This window comes from Physeter macrocephalus, chromosome 18, assembly GCF_002837175.3.
Source record: "Physeter macrocephalus isolate SW-GA chromosome 18, ASM283717v5, whole genome shotgun sequence".
In the NCBI taxonomy this organism is placed as follows: domain Eukaryota; kingdom Metazoa; phylum Chordata; class Mammalia; order Artiodactyla; family Physeteridae; genus Physeter; species Physeter macrocephalus.
The window spans coordinates 8084976-8106702 of NC_041231.1; the positions used below are offsets into that span (position 1 = coordinate 8084976).

At 44.0% G+C, this 21727-nt stretch overlaps 1 protein-coding gene across 8 annotated transcripts in view; it reads left to right on the plus strand.

The window, feature by feature from the left end:
* C18H3orf20 (chromosome 18 C3orf20 homolog) overlaps positions 1–21727 on the plus strand; it is a 109230-nt gene that overhangs the window by 80768 nt on the left and 6735 nt on the right. For all 8 annotated transcript variants that reach the window (XM_055079399.1, XM_055079400.1, XM_055079402.1 and 5 more), the window contains 3 exons: positions 14506–14809; positions 16928–17035; positions 18124–18266. In XM_055079399.1, the coding sequence (XP_054935374.1) occupies positions 14506–14809; positions 16928–17035; positions 18124–18266 (555 nt within the window). The remainder of the gene's footprint in view (positions 1–14505; positions 14810–16927; positions 17036–18123; positions 18267–21727) is intronic.

Below are 21727 nucleotides of genomic sequence, written 5' to 3' on the forward strand. Positions count from 1 at the left end.
ATTTCTTGCATCTTCTCGATCTTTGCCTCCATTCTTTTTCTGAGGTCTTGGATCATCTTCACTATCATTATTCTGAATTTTTTTTCTGGAAAGTTACCTATCTCCACTTCATTTAGTTGTTTTTCTGGGGTTTTATCTTGTTCCTTCATCTGGTACATAGCCCTCTGCCTTTTCATCTTGTCTATCTTTCTGCGAATGTGGTTTTTTTTTTCCCACAGGCTGCAGGATTGTAGTTCTTCTTGCTTCTGCTGTCTGTCCTCTGGTGGATGAGGCTATCTGAGAGTGACTGGTGGTGGGTAGAGCTGACTGTTGCTCTGGTGGGCAGAAGTCAGTAAAACTTTAATCCACTTGACTGCTGATGTGTGGGGCTGGGTTCCCTCCTAGCTGGTTGTTTGGCCTGAGGCAACCCAACACTGGAGCCTTACCTGGGCTCTTTGCTGGGGCTAATGGCAGACTCTGGGAGGGCTCACACCAAGGAGTACTTCCCAGAACTTCTGCTGCCAGTGTCCTTGTCTCCATGGTGAGCCACAGCCACCCCCCGCCTCTGCAGGAGACCCTCCAGTACTAGCAGGTAGGTCTGGTTCAGTCTCCTCTGGGTTCACTGCTCCTTCCCCTGGGTCCCGATGCGCACAGTACTTTGTGTGTGCCCTCCAAGAGTGGAGTCTCTGTTTCCCCCAGTCCTGTTGAAGTCCTGCAATCAATTCCCACTAGGCTTCAAAATCTGATTCTCTAGGAATTCCTCCTCCTGTTGCCGGACCCCCAGGTTGGGAAGCCTGATGTGGGGCTCAGAACCTTCACTCCAGTGGGTGGATTTCTGTGGAATAAGTGTTCTCCAGTCTGTGAGTCACCCACCCACCAGTTATGGGATTTGATTTTACTGTGATTACACCTCTCCTGCCATCTTCTTGTGGCTTCTCCTTTGTCTTTGGAGGTGGGGTATCTTTTTTGGTGAGTTCCAGTGTCGTCCCGTTGATGATTGTCCAGCAGCTAGTTGTGATTCTGGTGTGTTTGCAAGAGGGAGTGAGAGCATGTCCTTCTACTCCGCCATCTTGGTTCCTCCCCTCCTTCTTCTTTTTTTTTTTTTTTTTTTAAATTTATTTATTTATTTATTTAATTTATTTTTGGCTGCGTCGGATCTTAGTTGCGGTACGCAGGATCTTCTTTGAGGCATGTGAGATCTTTCATAGTGGTGCGCAGGCTTCTCTCTAGTTGGGGTGTGTGGGTTTTCTCTTCTCTAGTGGCATGCAAGCTCCAGGGTGCTTGGGCTCTGTAGTTTGCGGCACGCTGCCTCTAGTTGAGGAATGCGAGCTCAGTAGTTTTGGCCCGTGGGTTTAGTTGCCCAACGGAATGTGGGATCTTAGTTCCCTGACCAAGGATCGAACCTGCGCCCCCTGCATTGGAAGGCGGATTCTTTACCACTGGACCACCAGGGAAGTCCCTGTCCATAGGATCTTTAGTGATATTCCCTATTTTATTTATGATATTGGTAATTTATGTCTTCTCATTTTTATCTTGGTCAGTCTGGTTACAGTTTTATCAATTTTATTGATCTTTTCAAAGAATCACTTTTTGGTTTCATTGATTTTTCTCTATTGTTTTTCTATTTTCAATTGCATTGATTTCTGCTCTTTATCTTCCTTCTGCTTGTTTTGTTTTTAATTTGCTCTTTTTCTAGTTCCTTAAGTTGTGAGTTTAGATTATTGGTTTGAGGCCTTATATTTTTAATGCATAAGTATTTAATTTTGTAAATTTCTCTCTAAGCAGTGCTTTGCCTACACCCCACAAATTTTGGTATGTTGAATTTTCGTTTTTATTCAGTTTAAAATATTTTCTAATTTCCCTGTGTTTCACCTTTGACCCATGGTTGTTTGGAAGTCTGGTATTTAATTTCCAAATATTTGAGGATTTTCCAGATGTCTTTCTGTTATTGATTTTTGGTTTATTTCTGGTGTGGTCTGAGAATGTAGTTTGTTCACTTTCCATTCTTTTAAATTTATTAAAGTTTGTTTTATGACCCCAAATATAATCTGTTTTGGTGAATGCTGTTTGTGCACTTGAAAAGAATATATGCCTGTATTCATGGTCTTGATGGGTGGAGTCTTCAACAAATGTCAATGAAGTCAAATTGGTTGATATAAAAGTCTTATTTATCCTTGTTGATCTTCTGTCTTGTTCTGTTGAGTAATAGGAATGGAATGTTGATGTCTCCAAATATAATTATGGATTTGTCTATTTTACCTTAATTCTATATCAATTTTTTGCTTCATACATCTCAGAGCTATGTTGTTGGGTACAGCACATTTAACTCTTTCGTCATTATGTAACATCTCTCTTGATACCTGATAATTATGTTCTGAAGTCTACTTTGTCTAATGATAATATACCCACTTCAGCTTTCTTTTGATTAGTGTTTGCTTGATACTATTCCATTATTTTACTTTTTTTTTTTTGATGTGGACCATTTTTAAACTCCTTATTGAATTTGTTACAATATTGCTTCTTTTTTTTTATGTGTTTGGTTTTTTGGCCGCGAGGCATGTGGGATTTTAGCTCCCTGACCAGAGATCGAACCCGCACTCCCTGCATTAGAAGACAAACTCTTAACCACAGGACTGTCAGGGAAGTCTCCATTATTTTATTTTTAATCATCTATATCATTATATTTAAAGTGGGTTTCTTGTAAACAGCATATAGTTAGGTCTTGGTTTTTTGTTTAGTCTGATACTGTCTTTTTTTTTTTTTTTTTAATCTTTTGGCTGTGCTGTGCGGCATGTGGAATCTTAGTTCCCTGACCAGGGATCGAACCCACGCCCCTTGCATTGGAAGTGCAGTGTCTTAACCACTGCACTGCCAGGGAGGTCCCTGACACTGTCTTTTAATTGGCATATTTGACCATTTACATTTAATATAACTATTGATGTAGTTTGTCTGCTATTTTATTATTTTTCTGTTTGTATCCTTTGCTTTTTTATTTCTCTCTCTGCCCTTTCCTGCTTTCTTTTGTATTGTTTGAATATTTTTAGTATTCCAGTTTAATTTATCTATTGGCTTTCTGGCTATAGCTCTGTGTTTTTTAATTTTTATGTTATTGTTTGCCTTAGCATATACATTCTATTCAATACATGCCTTACTTTTCACAGTATGTTTAGGCCTAATAGTTACCATTTCAAGGGAAATGTAGAAGCCTTACAATCATAAATCTCTTTATACTCCTTCCTTTCTATTATCATATGTATTACATGTACATATATTTAAACTCTTCAACAACATCATAATATTTGCTTTCAACAGTCAAACATATTTTAAAGAACTTAAGGAAAAATACATAGTGTATTATGTTATTTGTCATTTCTGTTGCTCTTCTTTAATTCCTGAAGTTCTGAGTTTTCCTTTGTTTGCAGCACTTCATGATCTGTGGCTTTCATTAGTTTTGGAAAATTCTCAGCCATCAATTCATGAGATATTCACTCTATCCTTTTTCCTTCTCTCCCTTCTTCCTTCCCCTCATTTCCTCCTCCTTTTCCTCTCTTCTGCATCTGGCACTCGAAGTATGTTTATGTTATACCTTTGCAGTGATTTCCATGCATCTTTTTTTCTCGAGTCTATATTTTCCATCCTTTGTACTTTGGTCTGTATTCTACTGACCTGACTTTCAATTTACTAATGTTCTTGTTACCTGTGTCTAATATGCTGATAAAACTTATCCCTTGAGTTCTTGATTTCATTTATTCTATTTTTAAATTCTAGAATGTCTAATTGATTCTTTTAGAATTTTATTCTCTGTTGAAATTCATCTTATCTCCTGTTTTCTTGTATATATTAATCATGGCTACTTTGATGTCTGTGTCAGATATCTCCAATATCTATATCCCTGTAGATGTTTCTCATAGTTTTCAGTTAGTCCTTGACTTTTAAAATATTTGATGTTTTGTGCATGCCACACATTGTATATGAAAAAGTATAGAGATAATTTGAGGCTCTGGATGATGTAATGTTCCTTAAGATAAGATTGACCTTTGTTTTCACCTGTCAACTTGGCTGTGGCCAGACCACCCTCATCCAAACAGGGACTGAAACTGTGCTTTGGTCTTTGTTAGGGCTTGTCTATTTCTGTTTCACCTTGACTCTTCAGGATTGTTATCAGGGCCATCTTCTTCAATGGGCCCTGAACTCCCACTTTTCTCCCTTTAGCCATGAGCGTGTCAGGAGCTCTGCTCATTTGCTCAGCCTGTCATCCCCAGGTTTCATTTTCAGAATCAGTATGTGCTGAGAGGGATAAAGCTGTCTTAAAGGTCGCATTCATCTTCTTGGTTTCCCTCTTCTTCCAGATCCTGACCCTGCAATTTCTCATTGACTTGTGAAGTGTGTAATGCATTTAAATAGTTTTTATTTTTCTCGTGGTACGCGGGCCTCTCACTGTTGTGGCTTCTCACGTTGCGGAGCACAGGCTCTGGACGCGCAGGCTCAGCGGCCATGGCTCACGAGCCCAGCCACTCCGCAGCACGTGAGATCCTCCCAGACCAGGGCACGAACCCATGTCCCCTGCATCAGCAGGTGGACTCTCAACCACTGTGCCACCAGGGAAGCCCTAAACAGTTTTTAAAAATATTTTTTGTTGAGCTTTTCTCATTTTTCTCAGAAGGAGGATTGGTCTAAAACACACTAATTAGCCATTGTTGGAAGTGGAAACATTTCTTATTGCTCTGTGAGAAAATTATTTTAGGGTGGGAAGAGTGGAATCAAAGTAGTTAGGAGACGATTTTAGTAATCCTGATGACACTAAAGTTGTGCTGTCAAGGGTAGTAGCAGAAATAACGAGAAAATTAGACATATTTCTAGTACATTTTGGAAGTAAAGCTAACAGAACTGACAGATGTGGGATAAGGGAGCTCTGCGAGGGGCTGCTAGTCACAGTAACTTAGGCTGTACGCTTTCAGCATTGCAGAGGTCACAGCTAGCAGATGGGAGGTGGTTCCAAATGTGTGGGCCTGTCTGAAGAGTAAAGTCAAGTTCAGTTGGGAGGGAGAACCTTGATGAGACCAGGCTCAAGTACAAATATATTTGTGTATAAATTTCTGAAGATGGAGTTTCTGGGCTAAAAGTCATATGCATTTATAATTTTAAGAGATAGTGCCAAATTAGTCTCTATAAGGGTTATACCAAGTTACATTCTCTCATCAGCCAAATATGTTACCTTAGTATAGTTTTAATTTGTATTTATCTTATTTTAAGTGAAGTTGAGTATCTTTTCATTTCTTTTTCAATTTTTTTATTGTGGTAGAATACACGTAACATAAAGTTTATTATCCTAATCATTTTAAAGTATATATTTTAATGATGATATATATACTCATCATGTTGTGCAACTATCACCACCGTTCCTCTCTATTACTCTTTTCATCTTGTAAAGTTGACAGTCTTTACCCATTAAACACTAACTTCCCATTCCCCCTCCCCCAGTCCCTGGCAACACCATTCTACTTTCTGTCTTTATGACTTTGACTACACTTAGTTCCTTATATAAGTGGAATCATACAGTATTTGTCTTTCTGTGACTGGTTTATTTCATGTAACATAATGTCCTCAAGGTTCACTCATGTTATAACATATTGCAGAATTCCCTTCCTTTTTAAGGCTGAATAATATTTTATTTCATGTAGAGACCACATTTTGCTTATCAATTTATTGGTCAGTAGACACTTGGGTTACTTTCATGTTTTACCTATTGTGAATAATGCTGCTCTGAACCTGGATGTACAAATATCTCTTCAAGACCGTGTTTTCAGTTCTCTTGGGTATATACCCATAATGGATTTGCTAAATTATATAATTCTATTTTGTAATTTTTTTGAGGAACCACCATACAGTTTTCCACAGTGGCTGTACCATTTTGCATTCCCACCAACAATGCAGAGTGTTCCAATTTCCCCACATTCTCACCAATACTTGCTGTTTTCTGGGGGGTTTTTTGATGGTAGTTATTGTAATCGGTGTGAGAGTGGTGTCTTGAAGTGTTGATTTCCATTTCTCTGAAGATTAGTGTTGTTGAACATCTTTTCATGTGCTTATTGGCCATTTTGCATATCTTCTTTTGAGAAATGTCTGTTCAAGTCCTTTTCCCATTTTTCAATCAGGTTGTTGGTTATTTTGTTGAGTTTTAGGAGTTCTCTATATATCCTTGATATTAATCTCTTACCAGATATATTATTTGCCAGTATTTTCTCCCATTCTGTGGGTTTCCTTTTTACTCTGTGGATCATGTCTTTTGATGCACATAGTTTTTGTTTTTATGAAGTATAATTTGTCTATTTTTTCTTTTGTCGCCTCTGCCTTTGGTGTCATATCCATGAAATCATTGCCAAATTCAATGTTGTAAAGCTTTTCTGCAATGTTTTGTTCTAAAAATTATAATATTTTATGTTTTACATTTAGGTCCTTGATCCATTTCAAATTAACTTTTGTATAAGGTGTTAGGTAAGGATCCAACTTCATTCTTTTGTATGTGTATATCCAGTTTTCCCAGCTCTATTTGTTGAAAAGACTGTCCTTTCCCATTGAATGGTCTTGGCACCCTTGTCAAAAATCATTTGACCATATATGCGAGTATTTATTTCTGGGCTTTCTATTCTATTCCACTGGTCTGTATGCTTGTCTTTATGCCAGTACCACACTGTTTTGATGACTGTAGCACTAGAGCAAGTTTTGAAATCAGGAAGTGCGAGTCCTCCAACTTTGTTCTTCTTTTTCAAGGTAGTTTTGGCTGCTCACGGCCCCTTGCAATTCCATATGCATTTGAGGGTTGGCTTTTCTATTTATGCAAAAAGAAAAAGGCTTTTGGAATTTTCATAGGAAATGTGCCAAATCTGTAGATCATTTTGGGTAGGATTACCATCATAACAGCATTAAGTGTTTCAATACAAGAACATGGATGTCTTCCATTTACTTAGGTCTTTAAAATTTTCTTTCAACAGTGTTTTGTAGTATTCACTGTGTGAGTCTTTCACTTTCTTGGTTTCATTTATTCCTAAGTATTTTATTCTTTATGATGCTATTACAAATGAGATTATTTTCTTAATTTCCTTTTCAGATTGTTCATTGCTAGTGTATAGAAACATAACTGGGTTTGTTTTGTGTTTTTTTTTTACATAACTGGTTTTTGTGTGTTGATCTTTTATTCTGAAATTTTGCTGAATTTGTTTATTAGTTCTAATAGTATGTGCTTGCACACATGCGCGTGTGTGTGTATATGTTCTTTAGGATTTTCTATATACAAATCATATAATCTGTGAATAGAAATAGTTTAACTCCTCCTTCTTTTCAATTTATATGGCTTTCACTTCTTTTTCTTGCCTAATTGCTCTAGCTAGAACTCCAGTACAGTGTTGAATAGAAATGGTGAAAGCGGGCATCCTTGTCTTATTCCTTATCCCTAAGGGGGGAAAGCTTTAAAGTCTTTCACCATTGAGTATAGTGTTAGCTGTGAGTATTTCATAAATGCCCTTTATCATGTTGAGGAAGTTCCCTTAACATGTCTGTCGAATGTTTTTTATCATGAAAGGGTGTTGGACTTCGTCAAATGCTTTTTCTCTGTAAATTGGGAAGATCATGTGGTTTTTGTCCTCTTCATCTTCTTAGTGTGATATATTACATTGATTCATCTTCATATGTTGAACCACTCTTGCATTCCTTGGACAAACCCCTCTTAGTCATGGTGAATAATCCTTTTAATATGCTGCTGGATTTGGCTTGCTAGTATTTCTTTTCTTTCTTTCTTTTTTTTTAGTGCAAAAGCGATATTAAATTTTATTTTTTAATTTAGTTATTTAAATTAATTTTTTTATTGAAGTGTAGTTGATTTACAATGTTTTGTTAGTTTCAGGTATACAGCAAATATATATATATATATATATATATATATATTCTTTTTCAGATTCTTTTCTCATATAGGTTATTACAAGATATTGAGTATGGTTCCCTGTGCTATACAGTAGGTCCCTGTTGGTTATCTAGTTTATATATAGTAGTGTGTATATGTTACTCCCAACTTCCTAATTTATCCCTCCTTCCCCCCACTGCCCTTTGGTAACCGTAAGTTTGTCTTCTATGTCTGTGAGTCTGTTTCCGTTTTGTAAATAAGTTCATTTGTATCTTTTTTTTAGATTCCACATATAAGTGATAGCATATGATATTTGTCTTTCTCTGTCTGACTTACTTCACTTAGTATGATCAACTTGAGGTCCATTCATGTTGCTGAAAATGACATAATTTATTCTTTTTTATGGCTGAGTAATATTCTATTGTAATTATTTATATATATATATATATATATGTATACACACATACACATACACATACATACCCCACATATTCTTTATCCATTCAGCTGTTGATAGCCATTTAGGTTGCTTCCATGTCTTGGCTATTGTAAATAGTGCTGCAATGAACATTGGAGTGAATGCATGTTTTCAAATTATGGTTTTCTTCTTTTGTGGTATCTTTGTCTGGTTTTGTTATCACCGTGATGGTGGCCTCATAGAATGAGTTTGGAAGTGTTCCTTCCTCTGAAATTTTTTGGAACAGTTTCTGAAGGATAGGTGTTAGCTCTTCTTTAAATGTGTGGTAGAATTCACCTGTTAAGCCATCTGGTCCTGGACTTTTGTTTGTTGGGAGTTTTTAAATCACAGATTCACTTTCAGTATTTGTATCAATAATTGGTTTGTTCATATTTTCTATTTCTGGTTCAATCTTGGGACATTGTACCTCTCTTAAGAATTTGTCCATTTCTTCTAGGCTCTCCATTTGATTGGCATATAGTTGCCTGTAGTAATCTTTTATGGTCCTTTGTATTTCTGTGGTGTCAGTTGTAACTTCTCCTTTTTTATTTCTAATTTTATTGATTTGAGCCCTCTCCCTTTTTTTCTTAATAAGTCTTGCTAAAGGTTTATCAATTTTGTTTATCTTTTCAAAGAACCAGCTTTTAGTTTCATTAATGTTTTCTCTTGTTTTCCTTGTCTCTATTTAATTTATTTCTGCTCTGATCTTTATATCTCTTTCCTTCTACTAATTATGGGGTTTTTTGGTTCTTCTTTCTTTAGTTGCTTTAGGTGTAAGGTTAGGTTGTTTATATGAGATTTTTCTTGTTTCCTGAGGTAAGCTTGTATCGCTCTAAACTTCCCTCTTAGAACTGCTTTTGTGGCATCCTATGGGTTCTGGATCATCGTGTTTCATTTTCATTTGTCTCTAGGTATTTTTTGATTTTCCCTTTGATTTCTTCAGTGATCCATTGGTTGATTTCTAATCTCATAGCATTGTGGTCAGAAATGATGCTCGGTATGATTTCAGTTTTCTTACATTGACCAAGGCTTGCTTTGTGGCCCAGCATGTGATGTATCCTGGAGAATGTTCTGTGTACACTAGAAAAGAAAGTGAATTCTGCTGCTTTTGGATGGAATGCTCTATAGATATCAACTAACTCCATTTGGTCTAATGTGTCATTGAAGGCCTGTGTTTCCTTATTGATTTTCTGTCTGGATGATCTGTCCATTGATGTTAGTGAGGTGTCAAAGTCCCCCACTAATTTGGTGTTATTGTCAATTTCTTCTTTTATATCTGTTAACATTTGCCTTGTTTATTGAGGTGCTCCTGTGTTGGATGCATATGTATATATATATATATGTATATTTACAATTGTTATATCTTCTTCTTGGATTGATCCCTTAATCACATGTCCTTCTTCTTTCTCTTGTAACAGTCTTTATTTTAAAGTCTATTTTGTCTGATATGAGTATTTCTACTCCAGCTTTCTTTAGATTTCCATTTGCATGGAATGCCTTTTTTCATTCCCTCACTTTCAGTCTGTATGTGTCTCTAGATCTCAAGTGGGTTTCTTGTAAAGAGCATATATATGGGTCTTGTTTTTGTATCCATTCAGCAGTCTCTGTCTTTTGGTTGGAGCATTTAATCCATTTACATTTAAGGTAATTATTGATATACATGTTCTCATTTTCTTACTTGTTTTGGATTTTTATAGGTCTTTTTTCTTCCTTTCCTCTTTTGTTCTCTATCGGCAGGCGGACGCGCAACCACTGCGCCACCAGGGAAGCCCCTCCTTTTTCTTTTTTATGTGTATATCTATTACAGATTTTTGGTTTGTGGTTGCCATGAGGTTTTGATATAGTAGACTATATAAATACATGATTGTCTTAAGTTGTCAATCTCTTAATTTCAGATGCATTTCAAATATCCTGCGTTTGTACTTTCATCCCCTCACAATTACTGGTTGTGATATTATATTTGTTTGTGGATGACTTCCTGTCTTTACTGTATGTTTGCCTTTACTGGTGAGCTTTCCTATTTCATAATTTTCTCGTTTCTATTGATAGAAAATAGAAAAAGTTTCTTGTTTCTTTTATTTTCTGCCTACAGAAGTTCCTTTAGCATTTGTTGTAAAGCTGGTTTGGTGGTGCTAAATTCTTTAAGCTCTTGCTTGTCTGTAAAGCTTTTGATTTCTCTGTCAAATCTGAATGGGAGCCTTGCTGGATAGTTTGTCTTCTTACTCCTGGGTAGAGTATTCTTTTTTTTTTTTAATATTTATTTATTAATTTGCGCTGCGTCTTAGTTGCAGCATGTGGGATCTTGGTTGAGGCATGAGAGATTTTTAGTTGTGGCATGCAAACTCTTAGTTGTGGCATGTGGGATCTAGTTCCCTGACCAGGGATCAAACCTGGGCCCCCTGCATTGGGAGCACAGAGTCTTAGTCACTGGACCACCAGGGAAGTCCCAGGGTAGAGTATTCTTGGCTGTGTTTTTTTTCCTTTCATCACTTTAAATATGTCATGCCACTCCCTTCTGGCGTGCAGAGTTTCTGCTGAAAAATCAGCTGATAACCTTATGGAGATTCCCTTGTATGTTATTTGTTGCTTTTCCCTTGCTGCTTTTAATATTTTCTCCTGTCTTTAATTTTTGTCAGTTTGATTACTGTGTGTCTTGGCATGTTCCTCCCTGGGTTAATCCTGCCTGGGACTCTCTGTGCTTCCTGGACTTGGGTGACTGTTTCCTTTCCCATGTTAGGGAAGTTTTCAGTTATTATCTCTTCAAATATTTTCTCAGGCCCTTTCTCTTTCTCTTCTCCTTTTGGGACCCACATAATGCTAATGTTGGTGCATTTAATGTTGTCCCAGAGGTGTCTTAAACGTCCTAATTTCTTTTCATTCTTTTTTCTGTCTTCTGTTCTGCAGCAGTGATTTCCCCCATTCTGTCTTCCAGATCACTTATCCATTCTTCTGCCTCATTTAATCTGCTATTGATTCCTTCTAGTGTATTTTTCATTTCAATTATTCTCAACTCTGTTTGGTTGTTGTTTATATTTTCTAATTCTTTGTTAAAAGTTTCTTGTAACTTCTTGCAGTGTGCATCCATTCTTTTTCCAAGATCTTGGATCATCTTTATGATTGATCATTACTCTGAAGTCTTTCTCTGGTAGATTGCCTATCTCCACTTCACTTAGTTGTTCTTCTGGGGTTTTATCTTGTTCTTCATCTGGAACATATGCCTCTGCCTTCCTAGTATTTCTTTGAGGTTTTTTGCATCTATATTCATAGTGGATATTCATCTGTATTTTTCTTTTCTTACAGCATCTCTGTCTGGCTTTGGTATCAAAGCCATACTTTCTGGTTTCTCTTCACGCCTCATAATTGTTTGTTGAAAACTCATTTAGAATGTTACAATGCAGCAACTCTGGAAATCAAATACTCCCCTTTCTCCAGGGTTTATTATTGCTGCTTGTAGTTTGTAGTTGTTTGTTTGTGACCTTCTGTGAAGGGACATAGTTATGGAGTTCCCTACTCTGCCATTTTAGGCAATATCTCTCCTATCTTCTTATGATTAAATCATTTCTATATAATTTTCATAAATTGTGTGTTCACTTCCTTTGTCTATATTTTATTGGGTTATTAAATTTTTCAAATTCACTTACAGTTATTTACGTTGTAGGGAAACTAGCCACTTGTTTATGTTAGGAGTATCATACATGTTTTCCAGTTTGTCATTTCTTTTTTGTCTTGGCTTGTGATAGTTTCTCCCCTCAGGATTTCTTGGTTTTTTTCTATTGTGTAGTTGAATTTATCAATCTTTTTCTATCATGACTTCTGGACTTTTGAGTCTTAATTATGAAAAGTCTTACCTGCTCCAAAGTTATAAAAGGATTTTCACATATTTTCTACTAGAACTTTTATGGCTTAATTTCCCACATTTAAATGCTTATTAATCCATTTTGGATTTATCTTGATACAAGTTGTGATTAACAGATCCAACCTTTTGCCCTGCAGATCTTCACATTCTTGAAGAAGACCTATCCTTCAGTTTGTTTAGCAAGAATGTATTAGTATCAGATAGCCTCTGAATAATTATGAGCAGTAAATTACTTGCATTGCTCTTTTTCAGAATGATCTGGCTTCTAATCCTAGCCCTTATCACTTAATGACTGTATGAACTTGGGCAACCCCTTCACCTGGTGGGAGCCTTCTGTTTTCTCATTTGTAAACAGTGATAATAGTGTCTGCTCAGCCTATTACTTAGGGTTATTGCAAAATAAACAAAGACAATGTCTATGCCAAGGACTATGGATGCTATAAAATGCTAACCAAGGTGTAAGGCAGTAGTAATGATAAGAGTAAAAGTCATAGCAGCTCTTTCTATCTGGATGGTACTTATTCCCATCTAAATACAACAACCTTCACAACCCTGCAACAGCCCTGTGCAGTGTCTGACACATAGTAGTTCCCTGATAAATACTTGTTTGATTATTTTTTGAGTACACATTGAATCTACTATGATTCCACTGAGAACGCTCCAAACTCATGAACTCATGGATCTTATGTTCCATTGGGATGGAGAAGTAAAATAACCAAAATAAATAAGCAAAATGTATAGTATTTTTTTAAAAAGCTTTTTATTGAAACCATTTTCAGCTTGTAAGGAGGAAACATCTTAGTTTCAGACAGAAGTTGTCCATACAGTTGCAAGCTTTTACCTTAAACTGTTTCGGACAGGAACTTTTAAATTTATTTTATTTATTTATTTTTGGCTGCATTGGGTCTTCATTGCTGCACGCGGGCTTTCTCTAGTTTCGGTGAGTGGGGGCTACTCTTTGTCACGGCGCACTTGCTTCTCATTGCGATGGCTTCTCGTTGCAGAGCACGGGCTGTAGGCACGTGGGCTTCAATAGTTGTGGTGCGTGGGCTCAGAGTTGTGGCGCGCGGGCTCTAGAGCGCAGACTAAGTAATCGTGGCACACGGGCTTTGTTGCTCCACGGCATGTGGCATCTTCCTGGACCAGGGATCGAACCCATGTCCCCTGCATTGGCAGGCGGATTCTTAACCACTGCGCCACCAGGGAAGTCCTATATAGTATTTTAGATAGTCAGCAGTGGTAAAGAAAATAGGCAGGGAAGGGGGAAGTTTGTTGGGGATGGAGGGATGCAATTCCCAACAGGACAGTCAGCTGAGGAAGTGCGCATCTGGGGGAAAAGCCAGGCAGGCAGAAGGAACAGCAAGAGCAAAGGGCCTGAGGTTGGAGGATGAGAAGAGGCCAGAGGGGCTGAGTGCAGTGAGCAAAGGTGAGAATGTTGGAGGAGAATAAGAGGTAGAGGGGGTGAGGAAGAGGCCAGATCAAGTATAGCCTTGGAGGGCATTGTAGGGACTTTGGCTTTTATCCTGTGAAGGTGGGAAGCCACTGAAGAGTATTGAAGAGAGTAGTCATGTGGTATGACTTGGCTCTTTTTCTAAAAAAATTTTTATTAACATATGGTTAATTTATAATGTTTTAGGTGTACAACAGAGTACACACATACTTTTAAAGATTCTTTTCTAGTATAGGTTATTATAAGATATTGAATATAGTTCCCTGTGCTATACAGTAGGTCCTTGTTGTTTACCTGTTTTATATACAGTAGTGGGTATCTGTTAATCCCAAGCCCCTAATTTATTCCTCGCCTCCCTTTCCCCTTTGGTAATCATAAGTTTGTTTCTGTGTGTGGGTGTGACTTAGTTCTAACAGGATCCCTTGAAAGACCCATTAGGAGGCACAGGTAGGCAGTCAGGCAAGAGATGATGGAGGCTTAGACCATGTTACTAGGAGTGGGGGCAGGGAAAGTGGTCGGATCCTGGATTTGTCTTGAATGTAGAGTAGACAAGCTTGCTGATAGATTGGATGGGATGTGGGGTGTGCGAGAAAGAAAGGTGTTCAGGATGATTCCAGAGTTTTTGTTGGATGGATGAGAGAGTCCCTTGCAAATCCTGTTTTGCAACTGAGGAAACTGAGGCACAGAGAGGTTAGGGGACCCATCCAAGGCGGCATTGCACATTGGTGGCAGAGGCAAGAATGGAACTGCCTGCAGCCCAACTCTGACTCTGCAGCAGTGGGGACTTTGTCCATCTGCAGCTGGGCTTGGGGGCCAGGGACCTGCACCCCGCCCACTAAGCACCACCTACTTTTTCTTCCTGGCAGAGGGAAGGCTGGAGAGGTTCACAGTCCCACCAGGTGGGCAACCTCACCCTCCGACTGCCCACTGGTGCTGCGAAAGCTCATTTGCAAGGAAGACGTCCGGGCCGGCTGCAGGTGCATGGTGAGGGCACCCCTGGTGTCCGACCTGGAGCTGGAGCACTTCCTGTCAGCACCCCGAGACCCCAGCCAGGTGCTGGTGTTCGGGATCGTGTCGGGCCAGAACTCCACCAGGTCGGGGCAGCTCCAGTGGCTGCTGGACACACTCTACAGTCACCGGCAGCAGGGCCGTGCCTCCCCCTGCATCCAGGTTGGTCCCGGGCCCAGCCCAGGAGACGGGTGCGGGAGACCCCCGTGGGGCTGGGATTGGCTAAGCCGCTTGCTGAGAGCACATGGGCCGTCTTTCACTTCCTTTTCTCCTGGGCTTTTGCACACGCTCTTCCTACCATCTGCAGCCCTCTTCTCTCTCTCCCACTCATCCTCCTGTCCCAGGTGAATGTCACCACTCAAGGTGGAGGCCTTTTCTGACCTTGAGACAGGTCAGGGTGCTGGCCATTTTCTTCCAGAACGCAAGCTGCAGATTGTGGTCATGTACTGGGGTGAGCATTTAGAGGAGACGTGCTCACCATGGGATCCTCAGGGCTCAGGAATGTTCATGGCCGAATACCCGTGTGTAGGTCCCATGCCAGGCCCCAGGGGTGGCACTGATAGCAGCCTGGGCAAGGGCCATGAGAGGACAGGTCTAGGCTCGTAGGAGCCCAGGAACAGGGCCAGCCACCTCTGAGGGTCAGCCAGGGTCTCCCAGGAAGAGAGGGTTTTGGCAGATGGGTGTATGTTCCCAGCAGAGGCAGCAGGCTGTGCAAAGCTTGGGGGGAAATGGCCGCTCCAGGCCCCAGCTCACTGTGGTTGAAGTTCGAGGGGTTGATCAGTCAGGGGCGCGTGGAACACCCCCCCATCTCCTTGCTGCAGAGTCGTTCCTAAGTCTCATCATCACCCTGAATCAGCAGCAGTTCCCAGCCGGGTTAGCACAGTTCATGGGGTGGCCCCGTCCCCAGAACAAGTGGAGCAGAGGATGCCAAGCGTGACCAGGCGTGAGCATAAGAGCTTCATGTTCACCGCTGAGCTCCTTCAGATCCTCTTTGCCCTGTGACCTCTCGAATTCATTGCTTTGCCCTGTCTCTCTCTGGCTGCAGTCCTGAGTTCTAAATTTCTGTGTATGCCCTGGGAATGCCCCCTCCTTCCTTCTTCCCAGGGGTGCTGCCTCCCTGACCCCCAGGTGTCCACCCTCAGGCATGCACTCCAGCCAGTGCCTGGAGCTTGGCATTGGAACCCTTCTGATCAGACGCCAGAAGGCTTTTTATGGGTCTCATACATCAAAGCCACATATATTTTCTGGAGAGAATTCCAATTTAGTTAGATTCCATGAGCACTATTGAGTACCAGCTCTGTACCCATCTGTATAAAGATATCATCCCTGCCCTTGTGGGAAGTTAGAGTTGACTTTAGTTTATTTCGGGGCTATTAACTGTTCACTAATAATTGTCTGAAAGTATAGGAATGTGCAGTGGCCCAGCCCAGCCGTGGGCAGCATGAATGGGCACAGGGCCTGGGCTGAGGTGGTTGAAGTGACCCAGGAATGGGCAGCAGACTTGAGAAGGGCAGAGGACAGACCGGGGGTGGCGTCAGATCTCACGTTGACGCTGGTGCCACCATTCCGGTGTCTTTAGTTACGGCAGAAACGTTCCCTGATATTCTTTTGCTCTGATAACTAGAACCCCACGTGCAGTTCTGCATTCCACACTTTAAACTGAATGGTCAGGCAGGACATCTGGGGGCACCTGGAATAAAAGACGGATACAACCAGAAAACATCACATTACACATTAGTCATATTAATGGACCTGTAGCACCCAGAAAGGAGGGGAAGGAGACAAGCTTTACTCTGGATTGACCGGGTCCTACCTTGAGGTGAACGTTCAGTTCAGGTCCTGGCACTGGATTGGGTGACTGGGAGGTGTTCAGAGGGGCAGCCAGCGGGGGCAGAGGGGGGTAGACGGTGGAGGAGTCCTGGAAAGGAGTACCGCCAGGAACAGGGCACACCTTCAGATCTCTGCAGGGCTTCTCCCAGGCAAAGGGGATAAACAAGTCCTGCAGCCCCCAGAAGTCTGGGCTCGTGGATGTCACGTGGTGGGGGGCATTCATCTCCGTGATGGCCTTCACCAGCAGAGGGCCCTAAGTGGATCCAGGACATCCTCTGGGGATGGTCAGGGGAGGTGTGTGCACAGGGGCTGAAGGGCCATTGAGCAGGAGTTGGGAGGGGATGTTGTATGGGGCTCAGGACTCAGGGGAACCAGCCTGGCTGAGAACGTGGGAATCCAAGTGTGTCTTCTTGGCATGCAGGTGACGGGCCCTCCTTTCTCTCTCGGCAGTGCCGGCACGACCCCTACCGCCTGCTGCAGTACAACCTGGACAGCCCCCTGCAGAGGGACCCTCCCCTGCTGGTGAAGAAGTACGCTGTGATGGAGGGGATGGTTCTGGTGAGCCGGGGCCCAGGGGGACCCACTGCCCGCTGCCTGCCACCCTGGTCTTTGCAGCCCCTACCCTTGTGGAATCACAGATTTAGGGACCAGGCTGAGGCCCAGAGAGCAGTACTGACCGAAAGTCACCCAGCACATGGAGCTGGGGCTGGAGCCTGTCCCCCCGTCCCCAGGCTGACCCCATGTGTCTCCCATCCCAGGAGGCTGAAAGGACAGGTAATGCTTAACCTGAAGAAACAAATTCTCTTCATCTGTTTGTTTTTAAATAACTTTTTACTAAAAAGTGTATTGTAAAACAACACATATATTCATTGTAGAAATTTTGGAAAATGCTATTTAGAAAATAGTCACTTCATCATATCAGCCGGATGGCCTAATTGTTCACGCACTGAGCGCGTGCTAGGACTGGCGCTTTTGGGAGCCCTGGGGCGTACCCCTGCTCACGTTTTGGTGTCTGGCCTCTTCAGTAATTTTCTGACTTTGAGGCCCTGCCTTTTAATTATGATTTTTAACTGCAGCATAAGAATCACTTTATTTCTCTACCTGTGTTCCTTTTGTTGGATGTTTATGTTATTTCCTTTTTGGTTTTGGCCATAATAAAGAGCACCATAAGGGATATCCTTGCGCAGAAATCTTGGACAGGCGTCTCTTGTTGAGACTGACACGTGGAGGGTGGGGGTGCAGAGAGCAGTAGGTCAAGATCCCTGCCCTCAAGGGGCCCCCGTCCCCTGCGACCTGCTCATCAGTGTAACAGATAAGTGGATTAGAGCCAGAGGGGGTTGGGGGCCTCTGAGCAGGAAGACACCCTTCTGGCCCCAGGGCTCTGTGAAGGGGCATTTCAGCTGGTCAGGCCTGCAAGGGGCAAAGGCTGGGATGGTGAGGCTGCCCTCTGACTTGCAGGCCTGCACAGGGGACAGGCTCAGCCACACCTCACTGAGGGACTCGGGGACGGCAACACCCCTTCCCCAGAACCACCAAAGAAAGGCCTGGATTCTGGGACAAGCTCTGAGAGCCCGCTGCACTGTCCTGAGATTCAGTACTGCTGTGCTGAGGGTCTCTCCCACTGTTTCCTTATTGTGTGTCAACAGATGTTCGCTGGGGGAAAGCTCCTTTTCGGGGGCTGCGTTTTGAATGGATATGGCTTCAGCAGGCAGAATCTGCTGAAACAGATCTTCCAGGCTCGACAGAACTGCAAGATGGGCTACTTCCTGCCTGAGAACTACAAATTTAGGTAAAGCAGGAAACACGTGGGATGAGGGGCGGGCACAGGGCAGGGTGACTGGGAGGGAGGAGCTGGCACTGTGGGAGGTGCCTGGACCCAGCTTGCTTGAGATGAGCAAAGGTAGGTCTCTAGGCTCCAGAAGCACAGCCTGGTCCAGGGAAGGAGCCTGGGGTTTAGGACGTTGCTCACAGCTGTATTGGGAGGCGGCAGCGGATTGTAGAACGCCTGGGCAGTACCTGTCTAAGAAGCATTATGTGCCTGCAGACGTGGGCCTGCCTGTGATTGCGTCCCCACTGCGCTGAGTCTGGCAGCGTGCCGCTCCCACCAGGCCCTCAGTTTTCTAGGAGTCCTGACGCCAGTGTCTCGCCCAGCAGTAGCCGGGCATGGCCCTGCAGTGCCTCTGTTTCTGCGTCCTGTTTCAAGAGGGTTGCTGGCAGACAGCCTTGCATCAGAGCCCTGAGAGGGCCTCGCCGTCCCTTGGTAGGGACCGTGTCTTCCTCACCCGAGTCTCCATCTGCTTTGTTTTGTCCCGATGTAGTGGGAGGATTCAAGGAAACCGTTCCTCTGAGGTGGGCGGGTGCGGGGGAGAAGAGACTGGTCTCAGGAAACGCAGCGGGTGGTCGGCCTGGGGCCAGATCGTGGGCTGGGGGCACTTGGGCCTTCGCTGTCCTCCGAGGAGCTGCCACAGAGACCACCGTCAGTCTGGGCTTGGGGTCTGTGAGGCCATCACAGCAAGAGCTGTGAGCATGCGGAAGAGCTGGGGTTTCCTCAGCCAGAGGAGGGCCTTGGCTGTCCAGGAGCTTTCAAGCCCTACTCCAGATTGGGGTGGCGTCCTCACGAGCGAGTGGGCTGGTTGTGACAAACAGAGCCCAAGGGTGAGGGTGCGCCAGGCCAGGGACAACTGGGCCAAGGCCCCAGGCTCCTGCCGTCCTGAGGGGTGGAGCCACCTGGGGACGGCCCTGTCCTGAGGCGCAGGCAGTGGGTGGGGAAGTGGCTGCAGGTTCCTGCAGGTATTAAGCCATCAGAGGGCTGGGCGTCCTGCCCCACGTGCCCTAGACCCCCCACTCCCTTTTCTTCGCATCCTCCGCTCATGCTGAGGGCCCAGCACATAGGAGGCCCTTGGGAAACGTCTGCTGAATGACGACGAAGGGTTGATTTTATCTCAGGGAGTCAGAGGTCGGGTCAGAATGAGGAAGGGCTGGCAGACAGTGTGTCTGCTGATAACTGGCTGCCCGTTGCCCACCTCCAGTGATGGGAGACCCCTCTCTCCAGAGGGCACCCCTTTGCAGCTTAAAAGTCATGCCGCTTGGTCAGTTTCTGATCAGCTGCTGCACGCCCAGCCTTGTGCTCGGTCAGCCCTGGGGATTTGGAGGTGGACAAGACCTGGACCTGCTCTACCCTCACTGATCCAAAGGGCCGGAAACTGATGTGAGAAGGAGCGAAGGGCACTAAGCATTAGAGAAACACAAGTCAGAATCACAATGAGAAACCACCTCCTACCCATCAGGATGCCTACTATTAAAAAACAAACACAAAAACAGAAAATAATGAGTGTTAGTGAGGATGTAGAGAAATTAGAACTCTGATGTAGGGTGCAGCCATGTGGAAAACACTATGGAGGTTCCCCCAAAATTAAGCATAGAATCACCATATCCAGCAAGTCTACTTCTGGGTACATACCTAAAACAATTAAAAGTGTCTCAAAAAGATATCTGCACACCCATGTTCATAGCAGCACTGTTCCCAATATCCAAGAAGTGGAAGCAACCCAAGTGTCCATCGATGGATGAATGGATAAAGAAAGCGTGGTCTATCCTCACAATGGAATATTATTCAGCCTTAAAAAGGAAGGAAATTCTGACACCTGCTGCAACATGGGTGAAACCGGGGGACATTATTCTATGTGAAATAAGCCAGACAGAGGACAAATACTGTATGATTCCACTTACATGAGCCCCCTCCAGCAGTCAGATTCATAGAGACAGAAAGTAGAGTGGTGCCAGGGGGAAGGACGTGGGGAGGTTTGTTTAATGGGGACAGATTCAGTTTTACAGGATGAAAAAGTTCCAGAGATCTGTTGTCCAACAATGTGAACGTATTTAACACTACTGAGCTGTACACTTAAAAATAGTTAACATGGTAAATTTTATGTTACACGCTTTTAACAACAGTTATAAAAAGGGGGTCGGAGATGCCCTGTGGGTGCTTGCAGCTGACAGGGAAGAAAGGGACTGTTTTCCTCGGCTAGCGCGCTCCCATGGCAAGGGCTGGTTTGGTCTCGAAAGCCCACCCTTTCTGCTCTGGTAGCACCAGGTCCCATTCTCCCTCTGGCCATCAGATCGTCCCCTCCCTCCTCCACCGACCTGTCCACGTCTGTCCCATGGCCTGCACTTCCAGCACGAGCCTGTCCTCACCACAGAAGACTTCCTGGGAGCTGCACGCTGCAGCTCCTTTCTCCCACGTAAGCCCACCCAGGAGGGAGCCTCTCTGAGCCCTCAATGCACAGCCAGCCAGGCTGAGTGGGCGCAGTTGAGGAGAGGGACCCTGTGGGCAGTGTGGCCTCAGCGGGAGCTGCCGTGGCCGTCATCTTTGATGCCCAGGACGGGGCACCAACACAAGGCCCAATGAAGGCTCCTGGCCCAGCAAACAGAGCCACAGCTGGGAGTCAGGAACGGCCTGGAGACCAGAGCTTGGAGGCCCCCTGCCCCTCACCCACCCCATGTCTTCTTTCCTTCCTTCCTTTATTCAGCAGATAGTGGCCCCCCCATCCCCACAGCCCTGTGCTCGGCACTGAGTCCATGCTGGCCCAGCCCTCTCCTTGCCCTCTTGGCTTCTCTCGGACATTCTGCAGCTCTGGGGTGGGGTTCAGGCAGTGGCACAAAGGGACGGCCACACGAGGGACCCCCAGGTGGAAGGCACAGAGGGACCCCCGACCGAGGGAGAGCTCAGCAGGCTGGAACGGTCAGGAGAGCTCCTGGGCAGAGGGGGCAGAAGCTGGGTCGAAAGAACAGCTGGAACGCACACAAGGTGGCATCTTGAGGAGCTGGCCGCCTCATGAGTCTGAGCTGCAGCCACCTGGACGCTTGGCGGCTGCTCTTCCTCCCTCATTGGGCTCGGGGAGGCCTCCTTGTGGCCAGGAGAGGTTGTGCTATTGGCAGGCCCTGCGACGGGTGCCCGTGAGCAGAGGCACGCTGGGCTGCAGCGGGGACGAGGGAAGGGCTCCTCCCCCGCCCCTGGAGAGAGCAGTGAGATACTCCTGGAAACACCAAGAGGCTCCACATGCCAGGGGCTCACCCCTGCCCCGGCGGGGGCGGGCTATGATGGAGATGGGGCCACCTTAGCTACAGGTAAGACAGGTGCTACCGGATTCCCAGACCCCAAGTGCAGCCGGCAGCTGGGGGTGGTGCTTTGAGAAGGGTAGCCCAGGCAGCTTTGAGGGGCAAGGCCAGAGGGGGCTGGAACCCTTGACA